The following is a 16246-nucleotide window of genomic DNA, read 5'->3' on the forward strand; positions in this document are numbered from 1 at the left end:
TTCTTGCAACATTTTTGTTTTTGTTTAATGATTAACTGCCTTCAGGGACTGAGACGTTAGTGCTCAAACCTAAGCCATAAACACTGCATCTCTCTCTATTTTGGATGAGATTGTACTGGTCTTCATTTTTATAGGAATTGCATTTAATAGAGTATCTAAATAAGAGGATCATACTCATGTGCTTAATGACCATTTATCCAACTGGGTAACTTCGCCTAGATTGCAGAAGTATTTATTGCAACAGCAGATGCACAGTATTTACCCACCCAAACTTTCTTGTCTTTCGCAGGTGTGAAATTAGTTTAAGGATGGTGGCATCTTTCCCTTATTAATAACAAGTCAGCTCTCTTTTATTAAGTGACCCCAATTCTGTTGAACTCGGCCACCGTGGACCACGTACTTCTTCCTCCAACGTGTTCTGTGGCTCAGAAGCGAGGGAGTTTTGAACCTCCCCCTGACTCGGAGAGAAAGCTCTCGCTCCCGTGGCTCTAACGTGGGCTCTGGCAATACTTTAGGACTCACCCTCTTTGAGGATACAGATTCGCGAGAGCGTTTCAAGGCTGCCGGCCTCGGCTCCCCGGCGAACCCCGCCGCCCCGCCGCGCGCCCCGGGGGAGCGCGCCCTCCCGACCGCCCCCCCCCCCCCCCGCCACTTGCTGAAGTACCCCTACCTCCGACTCTACCCCGACTCCGGCGCCGGCCCTCCTCCCGCGGGGCCGGGCGCCCTCCCCGCCTCGCCCGGTCCTGGGGTGCCAGCCCGCGACGCTCCCGGCGTATTCCTTTTTGTGGCTTTTGTGGCGTGTGGGTGGGTGGTTAGCTTTCCCCCGGCCCTCGCCCCCTCCTCCCCCGCACTTTCAGAGCCCCCCCCCCGCCGCCGCCAGCCCCGCCCTCCTCCCCTCGGCTCCCGCTCGCACACCTGCCCCAGCCGCCCGCGCGCCGCGCGCTCCCCTCCCCGCGCGCCCCTCCCCGCGCGGCGCGGCGCGGCGCGGCGGCCGCTGCCCGGGAAGCCCCCGCGCCGCCGCCCCCGCCCCGCCCCGCGCCCTCCCCGGCGCGCCCGGCGGCGGCCAGCGCGAGCCCTCGCGCGGCGCCCTGTTATTCTGGGTATTGTGTGTAATAAATGTCGGGCCGCCTCACTCTAATCAAGCTCATTACAAATTCTTGCGCGCCCGAGGCCGGAAACCGTGCGCTCCCCCCTCCCCTGCGCTCACTCATTCACTAGTTACTTGTCTCTCCGCTTTTTAACTCGCCGCCCCCGCCCCCTCCCCCGATCCCGGCCCTCCAGCCCGGGTTTTAATCCCCATCCCTTCTCCGCCCGCTCCTTGCACCCTGCCCCCCCGCCCCCCCGCCGCCTTCCTCCTCCGCTCCGCACCCCCTTCCTCCTCCTCTCCCTCCCCGCTCCTCCTCCTCCTCCGCCGCCGCCGCCGCCGCCACTTTCTCGCTCGCTCCCGCTCCCCGGACGCGGCGGATGAGCCGGCCCCGCTGGGGAAGGGCTCGGGGCGGCGGCGGGCGGCCGGGAGGAGGCTGCGTGCTCGGGGCTGGGGCTGCGAGCGGGGTGATTTTGTATTAAAATGAGGAGGAGGAAGAAGAGGCAGCCACAGCGGCGGCGGCGGCAGCAGCGGCGGCAGCAGGAGCAGCGGCGCGGAGGGCTGCAGCCCGGGCGGACGCGCGGAGCCCGGCGGGGCACGGCGGCGGCGGCGACAGCGGCCGGGATGAGTCAACTCATAATTTAATGGGGGCCGAGGCGGCAGCGAGGGGGAGAGCGCGAGCGAGCGAGCGAGGGGGAGAGCGCGAGCAGCAGCCCCGTCCGGGGACTCGCGCTCACACGCACACACTCGGGCGCGCACACACACCTCTCCAGGGCCACCCGGCCGCCGCCGGCCTCGGCGCGACAGCGGCAGCCGCTGCCGCCCTCCAGCCCGCCCGGGGACCGAGCGGGGCGCCGGGGCGACTCCCGAGGACGCTTCCCACCCCCCTCCCGCCCCCGTCTTGCATTTTGGGAAACTCCTCATCAGTTTGGCCGGGGTTTCTGGGTCTCTCCTCCCCCTAAGTCCTAGTGCCATTGTGGTGCTTGTTGTTTACCTCGGACTCCGGCTGAGTGAGAGCGCGGCGACTTTTTTTGGGGGGGGAGGGGGCGGGGAGTTTGTCGCCGCCGAGGCGGCGGCGGTGACTGGGGGTGCCTTCTGATTCTTTCCCCCTCTTCTCTCCCTCCCCCCAAAACCCTCTCTCTCCCCTTCACTCACTCCCTGGGCTCCCCAGACGCTCGCAGCCCCGCGTCAATGGGCAGGGAGAGGGTCCTCGCGGCTGTCGTCAGCGAGGGCCGACTCAAAAGTGGCATTTCAGTGCCTTCCCGGGGCTTTTTCCGCGACCTCCTACCCCCCACCCGCGCCGTCCCCCGGCCGCTGCCCTCGGGGAGGGTGCGAGGCTGTGGGAAGAAAGTTTAAGGTTTGTTGGTATCAGTCGCAATTGTCGGGGGGAGGGCGGCGGGGGCGGTGGGAGGGGAGCGAGGCGGCCTTGGCGTCCTGCGCTCTCGGGGGTCACCGGAGAAGGATCCTGCCAAGTGACAGCCAGAAGTAGACTTTCTGTCCTCGCACCGCAACCCCGGGCGGGCCGAGGGCGGGGGCACAGCGAGGGGAGCCCTTGCCCCTTCCTGGAGACCTGTCCGCAGTGAATTTCCCCCCTTTTTCTGTTGGAGAGAATCCTCAGTCACCACCACCTCGCCTTCCCAGCTCCACCAGTGCACAGCTCGTAACGGGTTTTGCTTTGTTTTTACGATTCTTCCCCCCAACGAATCACTTGTCAGATCAATTTTATCTTCGCCCTCCCTCCTTCCCACTCTCCCCTCCTCCCCCATCGAAAACCCCGTTCTCTGAGGTTAGATATTTTACAAACCATATACGTTGTTTTTCGAATTGTGATTTTTTTTTTTTTTTAAACACTCCCCCTCCCACCCCCACCTCCATGGCTACTCTTCTAGACGCTTATTTCTGCCCTTCCCCCGCTTAGGGGGGCGGGGGTAGGGGAAGGGAAAATAATACAATTTCAGGGGAAGTCGCCTTCAGGTCTGCTGCTTTTTTTTTTTTTTTTTTTTTTAATTAAAAAAAAAAAAAAGGGACAGAAAACATCAGTCTTGAACTTCTCTTCAAGAACCCGGGCTGCAAAGGAAATCTCCTTTGTTTTTGTTATTTATATGCTGTCAAGTTTTGAAGTGGTGAGTTTCAGGTCGGTTTTGCTAATTTCACTCAGTAAAACTGCAGTGTTTCTGTTTCTAGATAGTACTTTGCTTCTTTGTCTCTTTAAAAGGTCACAGTGAAAGCTTGGCCTGGATCGTGCCGGCCATATGGAATGGATAAGGGCACAGTCTCTGAAAATGGGATTATGGGGTTCTGTGGGGGCGAGGGAGGCCGTCCAGCCAGGAACTCGTTGAGAAGGATCCCACATTGCCGAGAAATAGGTTCTTGAAACCGGAATTTCGTGCTTTGCTTTTTCTTTTAAAGGGAAATAATGGCTGTGTCTGAATTCGCTGTTTTATTCAGTAATTATCACGTGCGGACTTAGTTTATGGACAGGGAAATGGGGTTTTTCAGAAAGCAGCCTGCTTTCTGTGTGCCAACCGGACGTTCCACGAAAATGGATTTTAAAAATGTGTAACTCAGAAGAAAACTCTTCAGCCTGGCATCTGTTGAGACCGTAGTTAGGTCCTGTGCTGTCAGCCCAGCAGGCCCAGTGGAGACTGCTCTGTGCGTTTCCAAACTGAGGTTTGGTGAACTTGAGCCTTGGGCATAGAGTTGAAATGAGTAAATTGGGTGTTTTATGTGCATGTAATTTTGCTTTATAATGTAAAGCTTTTTACAAGATGACTGATTGTTTAATAGATGCTTATAGGTGGGTATATTGGAAGGACAATTTTGCATGACCTATATGATGTTTTGATTATCAGTGCATTAACTACATTATCAGTTTCATTTGCTGTGTACTTTATAATGCTCCTAAGCCTCATGACTACTTAATATGTTTTGTAGCATTAACTTTGATGCTGTTATCTACTTTTTTTTCTTCCTCTTTTTTTTTTTTCTTCTTAAATTGCCCCACCGTTTAAGTATTTATGTTTTGAAATTCATTTTCTGCTCTAGGGTAAGGCAACTAATTTCAGAAAAAGCAGCTCTGTATTATAATCCATATGTAACATTATAAAGAGTGTTTTGAATAAGTTAATAATCATCGCTCTCTAATTTTGGCTTTAGTTTAATATAATGGAGGAGAGTAATCTTGATAAAAAGTGGTTAAAAGAGGCACATTTATTGTTAATGAACCTCATAACCAAAAACAGATGGGACCTCGATCAACGGTAAACCTTTAGTTCTCAGCGTGCCACCCTGGAGTACAAGGATAAATGGCCATTATTTCTCAAACTTTAGAGTTCCTCAATTGGCATTCTTAAGGTTGCTTTTAAGCCTACAGATTACCATTGCTCCCTCCTCCCCATTCACCTCTTTTCTTGATTATAATGGACAAAGTAATCTATAGTTAAACAGAAGAAAAATATGCTTATAGGAAAGCCATGCTAATATAAGCTGGCTTTCAATAAATTGGGTCTAAATAGCTTCTCCAGTATAATAATTTTTTAAAAGTACAAGAGATGTCAAATTACTAGACAGCTGGAAGAAAGTAGTAATTATCACATTCTATCTGATTTTCCTAAATATAATCCCTCCCCCTTAGTATTGGTAAGCCCAATACTTTCAGTACTATGAAAGTTCATAATTCCACTCACCTGTTCTTATCAGCTCTCGTTATAACTATTTTAGAAGTGACTTGGATATTGTACTCATTGCTTTATTATAAACTGAATGAAAATTGATGTCCACTGTACAACTGAAAATTATCTAAGTTTTTTTGAAGTTAAGATGTTTAACTTCATTGCATACTGAGATCGTGTTTAAAAACTGGCGATTGTGTTTTACAGAAATCATCAAGATTTTTTTTGAAAAGCCAGTTTGGCACTTGAATCTGATGCTTATATCACAAAGTATTTTCAGGTTTTTTGCTACTTAAATTAAGAGCATTCTATTACCAATGTACTCCTAGATATTAACTGTAAAACATATGAGTCCTAATGCTTCAGTATTTGAAGAACTCCTCCACTAACATCCATTTGTTTAGGGGTAAAATGATCCAATCACACCAAGACTTGACTAGACCTTTAACAGGTCACGTAACTCTTGAAACTTTCATAATAGAAAACTTTTTCTACAAATTAACCTGTAAAGCCAATGGGCAGTTTAAAAATTAGATGTTTGCTACCTTCTTTTGGGGTGGTGTATACATATATATGTACAAATTTTTTTATAAAATATGTACATTTATTTAAAATATATATACATTTTTCCTCTCATAAAAGCTATATGTTAAAAATATAGGTTTAATGAATATTTACATCAAATTTAATGAACATTTCGGACTGTGATAATTTAAGTGTTCCTGTTTGTTCTGTAATGAGTTTTTAATTTTTAAAAATTGGGACTTTATAAATATAACTTAGTTTCTTTCTGGCTATACTTGTGATTGTTTTAAAAGTAAGCCCATTTTCCCCCGCTTAGTTTTGTTGGTAGGTCACAATTACCTTTTATTCATGTGTGTTGGTACAGTTTTCACAAATGAATCTGTTCCCTTGAATGGACAAAGAATGCTGTTATCTAGAAGCATAGTAACATCTGCATCATATTATATATCTAGCTGAGTAATCTTACAGATACCTTATATTTGTGAAGAGAAATCTAGGGGTAAAAAATTTATATGATGTATGTATACAAATACGGGGAGAGAGAGAGAGACTCCCACCCACCCAATTCTAATGTCATCTTCTTTTTAAATTCTGGCAGGTGATCTTTAGAGGGTAACTGAGTATGGATCATTTGAACGAGGCAACTCAGGGGAAAGAACATTCAGAAATGTCTAACAATGTGAGCGATCCGAAGGGTCCACCAGCCAAGATTGCCCGCCTGGAGCAGAACGGGAGCCCACTAGGAAGAGGAAGGCTTGGGAGTACAGGTGGAAAAATGCAGGGAGTGCCTTTAAAACACTCGGGCCATCTGATGAAAACCAACCTTAGGAAAGGTAAATACTTCCGAGCCAAATCCTGGAAAGCTGTGAGCCCTGTGTCTACCCAAGGCCACTTCGTGTGGGTGTGGAGAGGCAGACCCATGTCTTTGTAGGTTATTTTCCTTGATTCTCTCTCTGATGTGAAGTCAGTTACATCCCTGGCTGCAGTGTTGGGCACATTTTGAAACTGAAGGCTCTGTGCTCGGGTGGAGCATCTTCCTCTCCTAGAGGCTGGAATCATTGGGCATGGAGGATGCTAAGGACTGAATTCAACATAATGGTCTTTAGCTACCCGAGGCTTCCGTTGATAAGTTGTTCTTGTAGTAGAGGCTACGGAGGTGGCTATTGCTTAAACTCACCCTGATTAAGAAGAAGACACTTAAATTGTTGGGAGTGCCACCCTCACTTTTTCATAAGATTGCTAATTGTAAAAGGCAGTTTCAGAGGTCATGGAGATCTTACGTGATACGATGTAAAAGTTTTGTGATGTCATTTTTGTGGTTTGTTTTCTTAAGAGCGAAGGTATTGTTTAGCCATGAAAAACCTGATGATTCTAGGTTTTGATTTCTGCTATAATTGGGTATTTTTGATAAAGGAAGGGCAGATTGAGGCAAGTTTATGAGGGGAGGACATGTAACTGTGAGTCCTTTCTACCAATTTTATATTAAACTCGTGAAGTTTAACAACTTTGACCGTGTTCAGCACTGTTGTTTATGTAAAGCAGTGTCTGTGCTGGTTACAATGTGTGTGCCTCGTAATGGTCTTTATTTTGTCTCTGAATAAATGTGTACAGGATTCAGATTTTCCTTACATTTGCTAAGCAAAGGATTAAAAATGCCATCTTTTAGCAACTAAGAATATTAAGTAGACAAAGTTAGAAGGCAGAGGAATTTCATTGTGTTTGATGCATAACATTTATCATACAATCATTTATTTTTTCCTTGGTTTGGCGAAAACAAAGAATATATTGATCCTGAAATGAACAGACACAGCAGTCCGTATTGTTAGATCTTTATCTATTAAAAATGGAAAAACAGCACTTCAGCAAATTCTTTGGCCTCTACTCATGATTACCCTATTTATTGATTGTTTGCCAAGAATGTATGCATCTTAAGAAAGCCAGGGTAAGAGCATTAAAAATATAATTTATTACGGCTTTTCAAACAGAGTGCATTAATATTGTACTGTGAAGCACTGGGGCTCTATAAAAAAGACTTTCTGACGCCTGCAAACATATAAGTTCCATAAATTCCTAAATAGGAGATTTCAGCTGTCTCTGGTATTATGTGATATTTGCACAGCAAACTTTAATGCCAGGACAGTTTTAGACAAGGATTCTACAGACTTCACTGCTCCTTATGGCAGACGTGCTGTTTACACAGGCTCATAAACCTTCAGCAAAAGCTTCTAAGACTGCCTCCAGGTTTAAATCATGTGGTATTTTTAGCATCCAGCAGTGACCAGTGCACTCCCCCTTTAATGCTGGAAGGTTATGAAGTTGCTGTAGTTGGAAGTCTCTCCAAACACTAGCACAAATAATCAGACAGTTCAGAGTAGGCTCCTGTTTAGCATTACTCCCAATATCGGGAGGGCAACTGTGACAGTTTGCTGGAAGGTTTAGCAGCTAGGTTTGGAATGAAATGACACCATTGTCACTTTATCACTAGCCACCTTTAGTTACCGACAGGGTACCTCTGAATAAAGTTGAAAATACATGCACTGTATTTCAGTAGTTTGTAAAACCTACAGTTATGTCATAGGTCTAAGGAACAGCATGTAGTAGAACAAGTCTGTATCATCTTTTAAGGGGAAAAATCAATGCGTGTGTTTTTGTCACACTAACCCAACTCTTTGAAGACATCAGGACCAGGAGGGGAAACCAGAGAACAGTAATTTCACTTCCTGCTCAAAGGATTTTTTTTTCTTAAAGCATTGCATTGGTAGGGACTTATTTCAAAATGCAGTTTAATTGTAGAAGGTTCTCTGTTTATTTCAAACAACAAAATCACGAAAGCCTTTTAGTGTTAGTGTTTTGTTTTTTAATCTTATTTTTGTGCATGGTTTCTGTTTGACAGGTGCTAGATAAAAATTGTGGCTGAGATGTGGCTTAACAAAAAGGGGTTGAATGTTTTTGTTTACTTGTTCAAGAGATTTTGCTACAGTGCCTTCAAGCCAAGAAAGAAATCACCAGTTTGTATAGTGCTATATTTGCTGTGGTCTCCCCAAGTCGTCTTCTGATCCCTGACGGGTTCTCTCTCTGGTATAAAACAGCTGAATGAATGACAAGAATATTGGCAAGCTCTACGGCTTGTTTTTTATGCCTAGCCTGTTGGGCACCTCCGGATGAGTTTGTGAGTTTTCTAAGTAAACCTAAAGGTTTTTTTGTTTTGTTTTTTTGTTTTTCAGAGCTAGCATCTCTTGTGAACAGTTCACTAAAGCCCTGGTGAAGGTGCACATGTAGAAAAATGTAGCTGTGTTACTGCCAGCTTTTGTTCGCAGAATAGAGCATTTTTAAAGGGCATCTCCGGTGTTAGTAGAAAATCCCAATTTTTTTTTTTTAGCTCTGGCTGGCATGCACTAGACATCCTCAGAAGTTGGTAGGATTCTGCGAGTCCAGAGGGCAGAGCTTATAGAGGCATTAATGTTACAGGACTAATTGAGGATCCTGGGTGCCCTGTTAGAGTAACCCTTGTCATCATTTATGGTAAAGATGATACCCTCCTGGCAGTTTGCCACAGTACAGTTCAGATGCATCTGCTTTTAACCCCTTTCTGTTCATCACTGGAAGGCTGGCAGTGCGCTGTAAACACCTTGAGTGCCACAGCATTCCGTGATTTCAGTTTCCGGAAGCCTCTTTTCTAACACTGGCGTGGCCTGTGCGTATTAATCATCTGGCTACTGAGGTACTACATTAGATTAAAGTAAATAAAGAGAGAACACCAAATCTACACAGATTCCTTTATCCTAACATGTCCTGATGAGGCCAAGTTCCTTGTCTCTCTGTCATGTTCACCCATTTACTATTAAAAAGATCGTTCATTTTAAAGACACATGGTTACTGTGATATCTTTTTTAGGTAGATTAAATGAGTAGCCATGAAAATAAATCGTATTTATCTACTTTATGCATATACTGAAATCATATATTTTGAGCATCACTTTGGTTAAGTTTTGTGTTTCTTTTATGTAAGCGTTTTAAAGTAAAATCTTTGAAAAGGAAGAAAAAGGCTAATAATTTTATAGTCAAAGATAATTTGTTTGGGCACAAACAAGAAATTTAATATAACAAAAGCCTGTAGGAAGCATGAAGTTGGTTCTCGTGAAGATGATTGTAGTGAGGTACATTTGCACACTGTATACCATTCACAACAGATCAGACAAGACACTTACTTCCCTCTCGTCAGCATTGCTATTTGACCAGAAAGGTAATTCTGCACTAACTAATTTTACTGAAAGCAGAGCCTGACTTACTGTAGGACCAAGTTCACATTCTATTTAAGTATTCCTCTTACAACTTTACAGAAGAAAAGACTGTGTATGTTTGCGTGTGTGTGCCTGTGTGTCTGTGCCCTGTCTGCCTGGAAACAGTCTCTCCCCTTCTCTCACTGTTGTGAAGATTTATTTTCATGGCTTAGTTTTTTTCCTCCCCCAGACTGTATTTCTGAAGATTGTTGGTTTGCATCTCTCTCTCTCTGTCTCTCTGATAGGAACCATGCTACCGGTTTTTTGCGTGGTGGAACATTATGAAAACGCCATTGAATATGACTGTAAGGAGGAGCATGCGGAATTTGTGTTGGTGAGAAAGGACATGCTTTTCAACCAGCTGATAGAAATGGCATTGCTGTCTCTGGGTTATTCGCACAGCTCTGCTGCCCAGGCCAAAGGTAAATAATGCGTATGTGGGGCTGGAAAAATTGCTTGGCATCCTTTGTTTACCTTGCAGAGAAAGCACTGAATATTTTTATTCAAAGAACTGTAGCCTGTGTATTACATTGGTTCCTTATAGACTGTGGCTTTAAAAAATTGGCTTAATTCAGTTTGGTTTAGTTAACACACATTTTGCTCATGTGGAATGTCGAGGTAGATTTTTTTTTTTTAAATTACTTCAGCTGAATCATTAGTATGCTTATTGACCTTAATAATCTGCTCCACTGAGGACCCACAAGGAAGTGAGGAGCGTATTTGAGCAGATGGACTGTTGAGAGTCAATTTGCATTTATGACTGAATATCTAGTTCTGTTTCTTTTATTCTGTTTCTGATGGTTTTATGGGCTGTAAAGTATTTTTCAATGCTGATTCCCTTTGCAATAGAGAATCTTATCTAAATCGTAAAGCCATTTAGAACTGGTTCAGCTATGTCTTATTAGAACTTCCTGTTAAGTTAGGGAAACGTGGCCTCTGCATAGGTTTTATTGATGGGGTTTGATTTCCAAAATAATAAACAACCCGACAGTCATTTACATAATTTCACAATTTGGAAAGCTAAGCTATGAATATTTTCATTGACCTGCCTTTTGGAGGGAAGGGAGTCATTCAAACAGAAATAACAATATTGCTCGTGGTGGGGGCCATGAAAGGAAAAAAAGACCCACCAGATATCTTATCTGAAGGGTACAACGTTTAGTGACATATTCTCTTTATCTGGAATAGGGCTAATCCAGGTTGGAAAGTGGAATCCAGTTCCACTGTCTTACGTGACAGATGCCCCTGATGCTACGGTAGCAGATATGCTTCAGGACGTGTATCATGTGGTCACATTGAAAATTCAGTTACACAGGTGAGTCAGGACAGTGTTCGAGGGGAAAAGGGTCTGCTTGCCTGATTTTTTTTTTTTAATGAAAGCATCTCTGGTCAACCTTTAATTTTTATTTCCTCTGTGTTTCAGAAGGGTTAATTAAAACTGATTTTGTCACCTTTCCCTTTCTGCTTTATTTTCCTAACTTCAGTGTAGAATTTAAAAGCAGCCCCCCCACCCCCCAAATTTGTAGGTTTGTGCAGGTTATCAAAAGACAAGACTTTTTATATTTAGTCAATTAAATGATGCATTACAAGAAGGCATTTTACATAAAGTTTACTTAAGAGAAAAATATTTTTGCATATCATGAACAGTGCCATCTGTGTACATTTTGTGAAAGAATGCCTTGTTCACTATTGCCGCGCTCTTCTTTATTTATATATTTTTTTACTGTTTCAATTCGTATGAACAGAGTCACGAAAGGAAAATGGTTAATAACGTTAATGCTCCTCCCGATGGCTCCTGAGAAAGCAGTACACCTTAAATTGTCTTCCCAAGCGCATCCGAGCAGGAAGGTAGAAGTAACATGAAAAAATAGCCACCACAGGCAGCTGATGTATAATTCATGCATCGATACAGCAGATGTGTTGTATAAAGTAATTAACTAATCGGAACAATCAGGAGACCGAGAGCAATCTCCAGATGCATCTGTTTGATGCGCAAAATGAAATCTGTCTGTCTTAAAGGAATGTTTTGCAGCGGGATGCAATCTTGTAATAATCCCCTTTCTAATCTATGTCTCAAATAGTTGCCCCAAACTCGAAGACCTGCCTCCTGAACAATGGTCGCACACCACAGTGAGGAATGCTCTGAAGGACTTGCTGAAAGATATGAACCAGAGTTCGTTGGCCAAGGAGTGCCCCCTTTCGCAGGTACTTAGCAGAGCGGGTGTGAAACAATGAGACCTCACGGCGGCCCTGGTTTGAGGCTGGATGGGGCTCCGCCGCCGAAAGCAACTGGTATGGGAAGCGAGGCTCCGCCAGAAATGCAAAGGGGCTTGACCACTGGTGACTTTAAAAAATATGCCCGATTCATCTGAACGGAGCCTTTACACTTTTCCTCCCCCGGGAGAAGAGGGAAGGAAAAACAGCTCAGCAGAAGACTCTGCCAGCTTATTTTTCGCTTCCCCTTCTGAGCGCTCCGAGCCTGGAAGCTGCATTCTCCCGAGGGCCGAGGGCCGAGGGCCGCGTGCCCTGTTCAAGGGACAGGAAAGGCGGCGACTCCAGGAGCCTTCGGTGAATGGGCTGTAAGCGTTAGCGTGGGAACCTTGGTCATGCTGCCCAAATAAAAATGAGAGTGCAGTTTCCCGAGACTTTGTTCATTACAAAAATAACACAAATTAACAAAGAGCAGTGAGTAAAAATAATTACAAAAATAAGAATAGAAATCTCTTCCCTGTAACTAAAGGCTGAGTGGTTATTGTTTGTTAGGATTTTCTCACCAGTTTGGGGGCACTGGTTTACCTTTTCCCCCCTCCCCCCGAGATGCCTGTTACACCACCAGGGGTTTTTCAAACGAGTGCTTGATTTTTTAGAATGAATTTTGATGGAGAGCACCTAAAACTATAGCTAGAGACTGTCCCTGTTTCTAAATGTAAAACCAAACATTTTTGATAGTGCTCAGCTAATTTCAGGTAAAAAAAAAAAAGCAAAGGTGCTACGAACCAGCTTTTCGTGGGCTGCCTGTGTGGTCACTGCGTAGACGTGGTCTAAAGCCATCAAACGCAGTGTGAGGTCATTCCATGACTTAGTATAATTAAAGTGCTGATCTAACTAGATTTTTAGGTAGTTGTTTTTTTTAATTCAAGTTTAAAATGTAATTCTGAATGTTAGTCTTGTTGGTCATTTGAACTTGAGCCGTATGACTGCTGTAAACATTTCTGCAGTTGAGGTAGTCTTAAAATGATGCTCATGAAGGTACTGGGCGCCTTTGGAAGGAAGCTTGTGAGCTTTCGTGCTCCCTTTTCATGGGAACTCCATGCGTTTCAGGTTTGCTGCGTTACAGTCTATCAGCTTTGCTTTGATATTTGTTAGCAGTTATAGGAGTGAAGCAAATGAATTAAGTTTATAGTTAATGATGACTTTCTATGCTTTTTTAAGGTGAGTGTTAGCCACAGGTAAAATATCCTCTGGATTGTTAAGTATGAGTTTCTTGAAATTCAGAGCAAACTCTTTTTGTCATTTTAGCTCATCTGCTTCTACCCTTCCTCTCTCACCCTTGGAGTAGAAAGGATGTGAATTTATACCCATCCAATAAAGTAATTTAAATTAATTAAACACAGTTAAATCAATGAGGATGATATAATGAAGCAGGTGACTCTTACCTCTGGGAGTTTGGGTTTTGCAGATAACTCCAAATAACATGTTACTTGGTTACTAGCATTTGAAAATTTGAAATGTCCTAGAAATAAACTTTTTTTAAATTCAGAGTTAATACTTGTAGAAACACCCAGAATAGGCAGCTCATGTATCTGCATGTTACTAAGTGTCCCATTGATATTGGAAGTAAGTTCAGGCAAAGATTTAAGGTATTTACTGTGAGCTGGAGAAGAGGGTACAAGTATTTATCGATATAGGCAGTGAGAACTAATTGTTAAATGACATCAGCATTCAGCCAATAAACTCCACCTCACTGTAGCTTATAAATATAATTGTGAATTTACTTAATGTTATCATGGGAAATGAATTGAATACTGGCAATTATAACATTAAACCGAATGACAAAATGAAATTTGGGACTTAGTTTTGGAGACATATATTTGGTGAATTTCTGGAGAGAGGCCTTTAGAAGAACATGCGTCCATGTGTATCTGGAGACTTTACTGCAGTCATTCAGTGGTGAAGCTAAGCTGTACTTTCAACACCAGTTGTAATTACAGTCATCTTTTCTTTAAAAGAATCTTTTGAAAAAATTCTGCACAGTTTAGCGGTGGCAGCAAATGTTTGCAATTAATTTAATATTTATACTATGAAAAAAATGCAGCCCGATAAATGAGGGACTTATTTTATATCCTGCTACATCATCTTCTGTTCTTCCTCTAGAATAAATTCCATGAATGTGATATTCAATTAAGAATGTTTTAATAATGAACTATTTTCCATTTCTTTTTTATTTTATTTTCTGTCATAACTTATTAGTTAAAGATGAGAAATATAGGCTCTCTAAGGCCTAAGCCCAAAATATATACTAAGTTTGACAAAACTTACTCTTTCTTTCTCCTGTGGCTAAGATTTGGTGATGAAGATACTATAGTGAGAAATGCATAGCAAATAAACATTGTCTCTGTCTTGTACAAAATAGGACCCGACACCAAGAAATCCTAAGTGTCAAGACCTTTTTACCCCCTGTGGGGTTTTGGTTCATTCATTTAAGAACTTCCAGCACACAACTCAGGGTTCACATTTTGCTATCCATTAAGAGCTTGGCTACAGGATCCCCTAAGATTATGTTGAGCAGAATGTCCACCCTGTGGGCAATAGCCTCCCTTTGCAGAGTAGTAGCCAGGAAGGAATGGGAAGGGGGAGCCAGCAGGAATTTGCCTTGTGGTGTCTGACAAGCCCTGCCTCCGATGCTCTTAGGAAGGTTGTCTCAGACTCCTAAGCAGAAGTCCATTTTGGACTTGGAATCATAGAACTAGGAGGTGTTACTTTCCCAGACTCCTCTCTGGACAGATGAAGGAGACAGTGTCCCTGGAGATTAAAGTCAAAATGCTGGTTAGCGACTGACCCCAAAGTCCTTTCCCAGTGATACGTTTTAAAGTGCTGATTTAAAAATGAATACATAATGTTTTGGTGCAGTAATGTTTTCTTTGATAATATTTACGAAGTTCTCTCCAGCTGCAGAAGTTCCATACATGTGCATGTGGTTTAATTTATCACTCAGACCTTTCTTTATTTCTGGTACTGCTTTCCTGTCATAAGTCTGCCCACATAGATTGACATCCATTGATTAAGTTTTGGTACCACATGTTTGTTTATTTTTGTAAAATGTTCTAAGACATAAGAAACGCCTAGCTTGTTAGAGGTCTGAGGTGGGGCCTTGTGTTGCTCTTGCTCCTTTCAGTGGGTGCGGTTAGGTAAGTCGGAGGTTGTATTCTGCACTGCAGGTAAGGCAGACAATGAAGACTGACTCGGGGACAGGAAAGCCTGTGGTCATGAGAACTTGGAGAGTATGGATTCGGGAGGTCAGTTGGGAGTTGAAAAAATACACATTTTGACTTAAAATGAAACATTTCATTTTGATTTTAGTTTTCCTTGAAGTTTTAGAAATTGACCTTAAAAATACTGGGTATATATATACATACATACACACACACACACACACACACACACACACACACACCCTTCAATATGAGGATAGATTCATTTTGTTGAAAGTACCATAAGTAAAAAGTCAGTTATTATTTCTGCCAGCCTAATGCCTTCCTTCTGAAAATGTTTAGGTCAAATATTCCTGAGAGATTCTCATCTGATATGTGCATGTTTACCACCCCTCCCCACCACGCACCTGTGTGTATACACACACACATCATCACAGCCTTCACATTTGTAAGGCACTGGATTGTCTTCTGTTTCATTGTTTTCTGTCTCTCACCTGGGGAAAAGTACCTCCAAGCCCAAGTCCTACACAGAGCAAGCAGGAATTGTCATTTTTATTTTCAAGTAGCAAAAGCTATATAAAATGAATGAAAATGTGAACGTTGCATTTAGAAGTAATATTGAGAAAAATGATTTTTTGGTTTTCATTTTCCTGCCTACATCTCAGGATCTAATATGTGTTAGATTTTTTATTATGTATTGGCAAAACAGATAAAAAAGGAAACCATCCTGCCCTCCTGAAGCTTAGCATTTAACTATGCTCATACTCTGAAACTTGACAGTCATTTCCACAGGCATTTAATAAACCTGTGTTAGTTGATTTTCAGTCTGTATTATAAATAACACTGGAGCAACAATTTGAAAAGCCCTATCTGTTACATATTTTTTAACTGCACTTTGTGTAATTTTTTTTCATAATTTTTGGACCGAAGTGACATTTAAAAACATTTTTTTAGCAAACATTGATAATCACATTCTCTCAAAGGATTATGCAGCATCGGTATTCATATATTGTATTTCCTGTGAGAGCCTAACCTATGACATTTATTCACATAGTTACATATTTATACATTCAGAAATGTGTATCCTCAGTCTGCTGAGTGACATGAGGATCCTATTTCCAATGTAATAATAAGGATGATCCATCTTAATAGTTGAGGTAATAATAGTTAACTTTCATTTAGTGCTTTTGATGTATCAAAAGCACTTCTATCACCCTGTTCTATATTTTCCCATTTTCAGTTCAGGAACCTGAGG

The 16246-nt window shown here is 43.0% G+C and overlaps 1 protein-coding gene across 1 annotated transcript in view; it reads left to right on the plus strand.

The window, feature by feature from the left end:
• The first annotated feature begins 1943 nt into the window (after positions 1-1943).
• Positions 1944-16246, plus strand: part of SATB1 (SATB homeobox 1) — a 75234-nt gene continuing 60931 nt past the window's right edge. Inside the window, exons 1-5 of the mRNA XM_087824923.1 lie at positions 1944-3207; positions 5879-6113; positions 9805-9981; positions 10748-10874; positions 11641-11764. Coding sequence (XP_087681049.1) covers positions 5903-6113; positions 9805-9981; positions 10748-10874; positions 11641-11764 — 639 coding nt within the window. The 5' untranslated portion in view covers positions 1944-3207; positions 5879-5902. The remainder of the gene's footprint in view (positions 3208-5878; positions 6114-9804; positions 9982-10747; positions 10875-11640; positions 11765-16246) is intronic.

Source organism: Miniopterus natalensis, chromosome 15 (assembly GCF_054644295.1).
Source record: "Miniopterus natalensis isolate mMinNat1 chromosome 15, mMinNat1.hap1, whole genome shotgun sequence".
NCBI lineage: Eukaryota > Metazoa > Chordata > Mammalia > Chiroptera > Miniopteridae > Miniopterus > Miniopterus natalensis.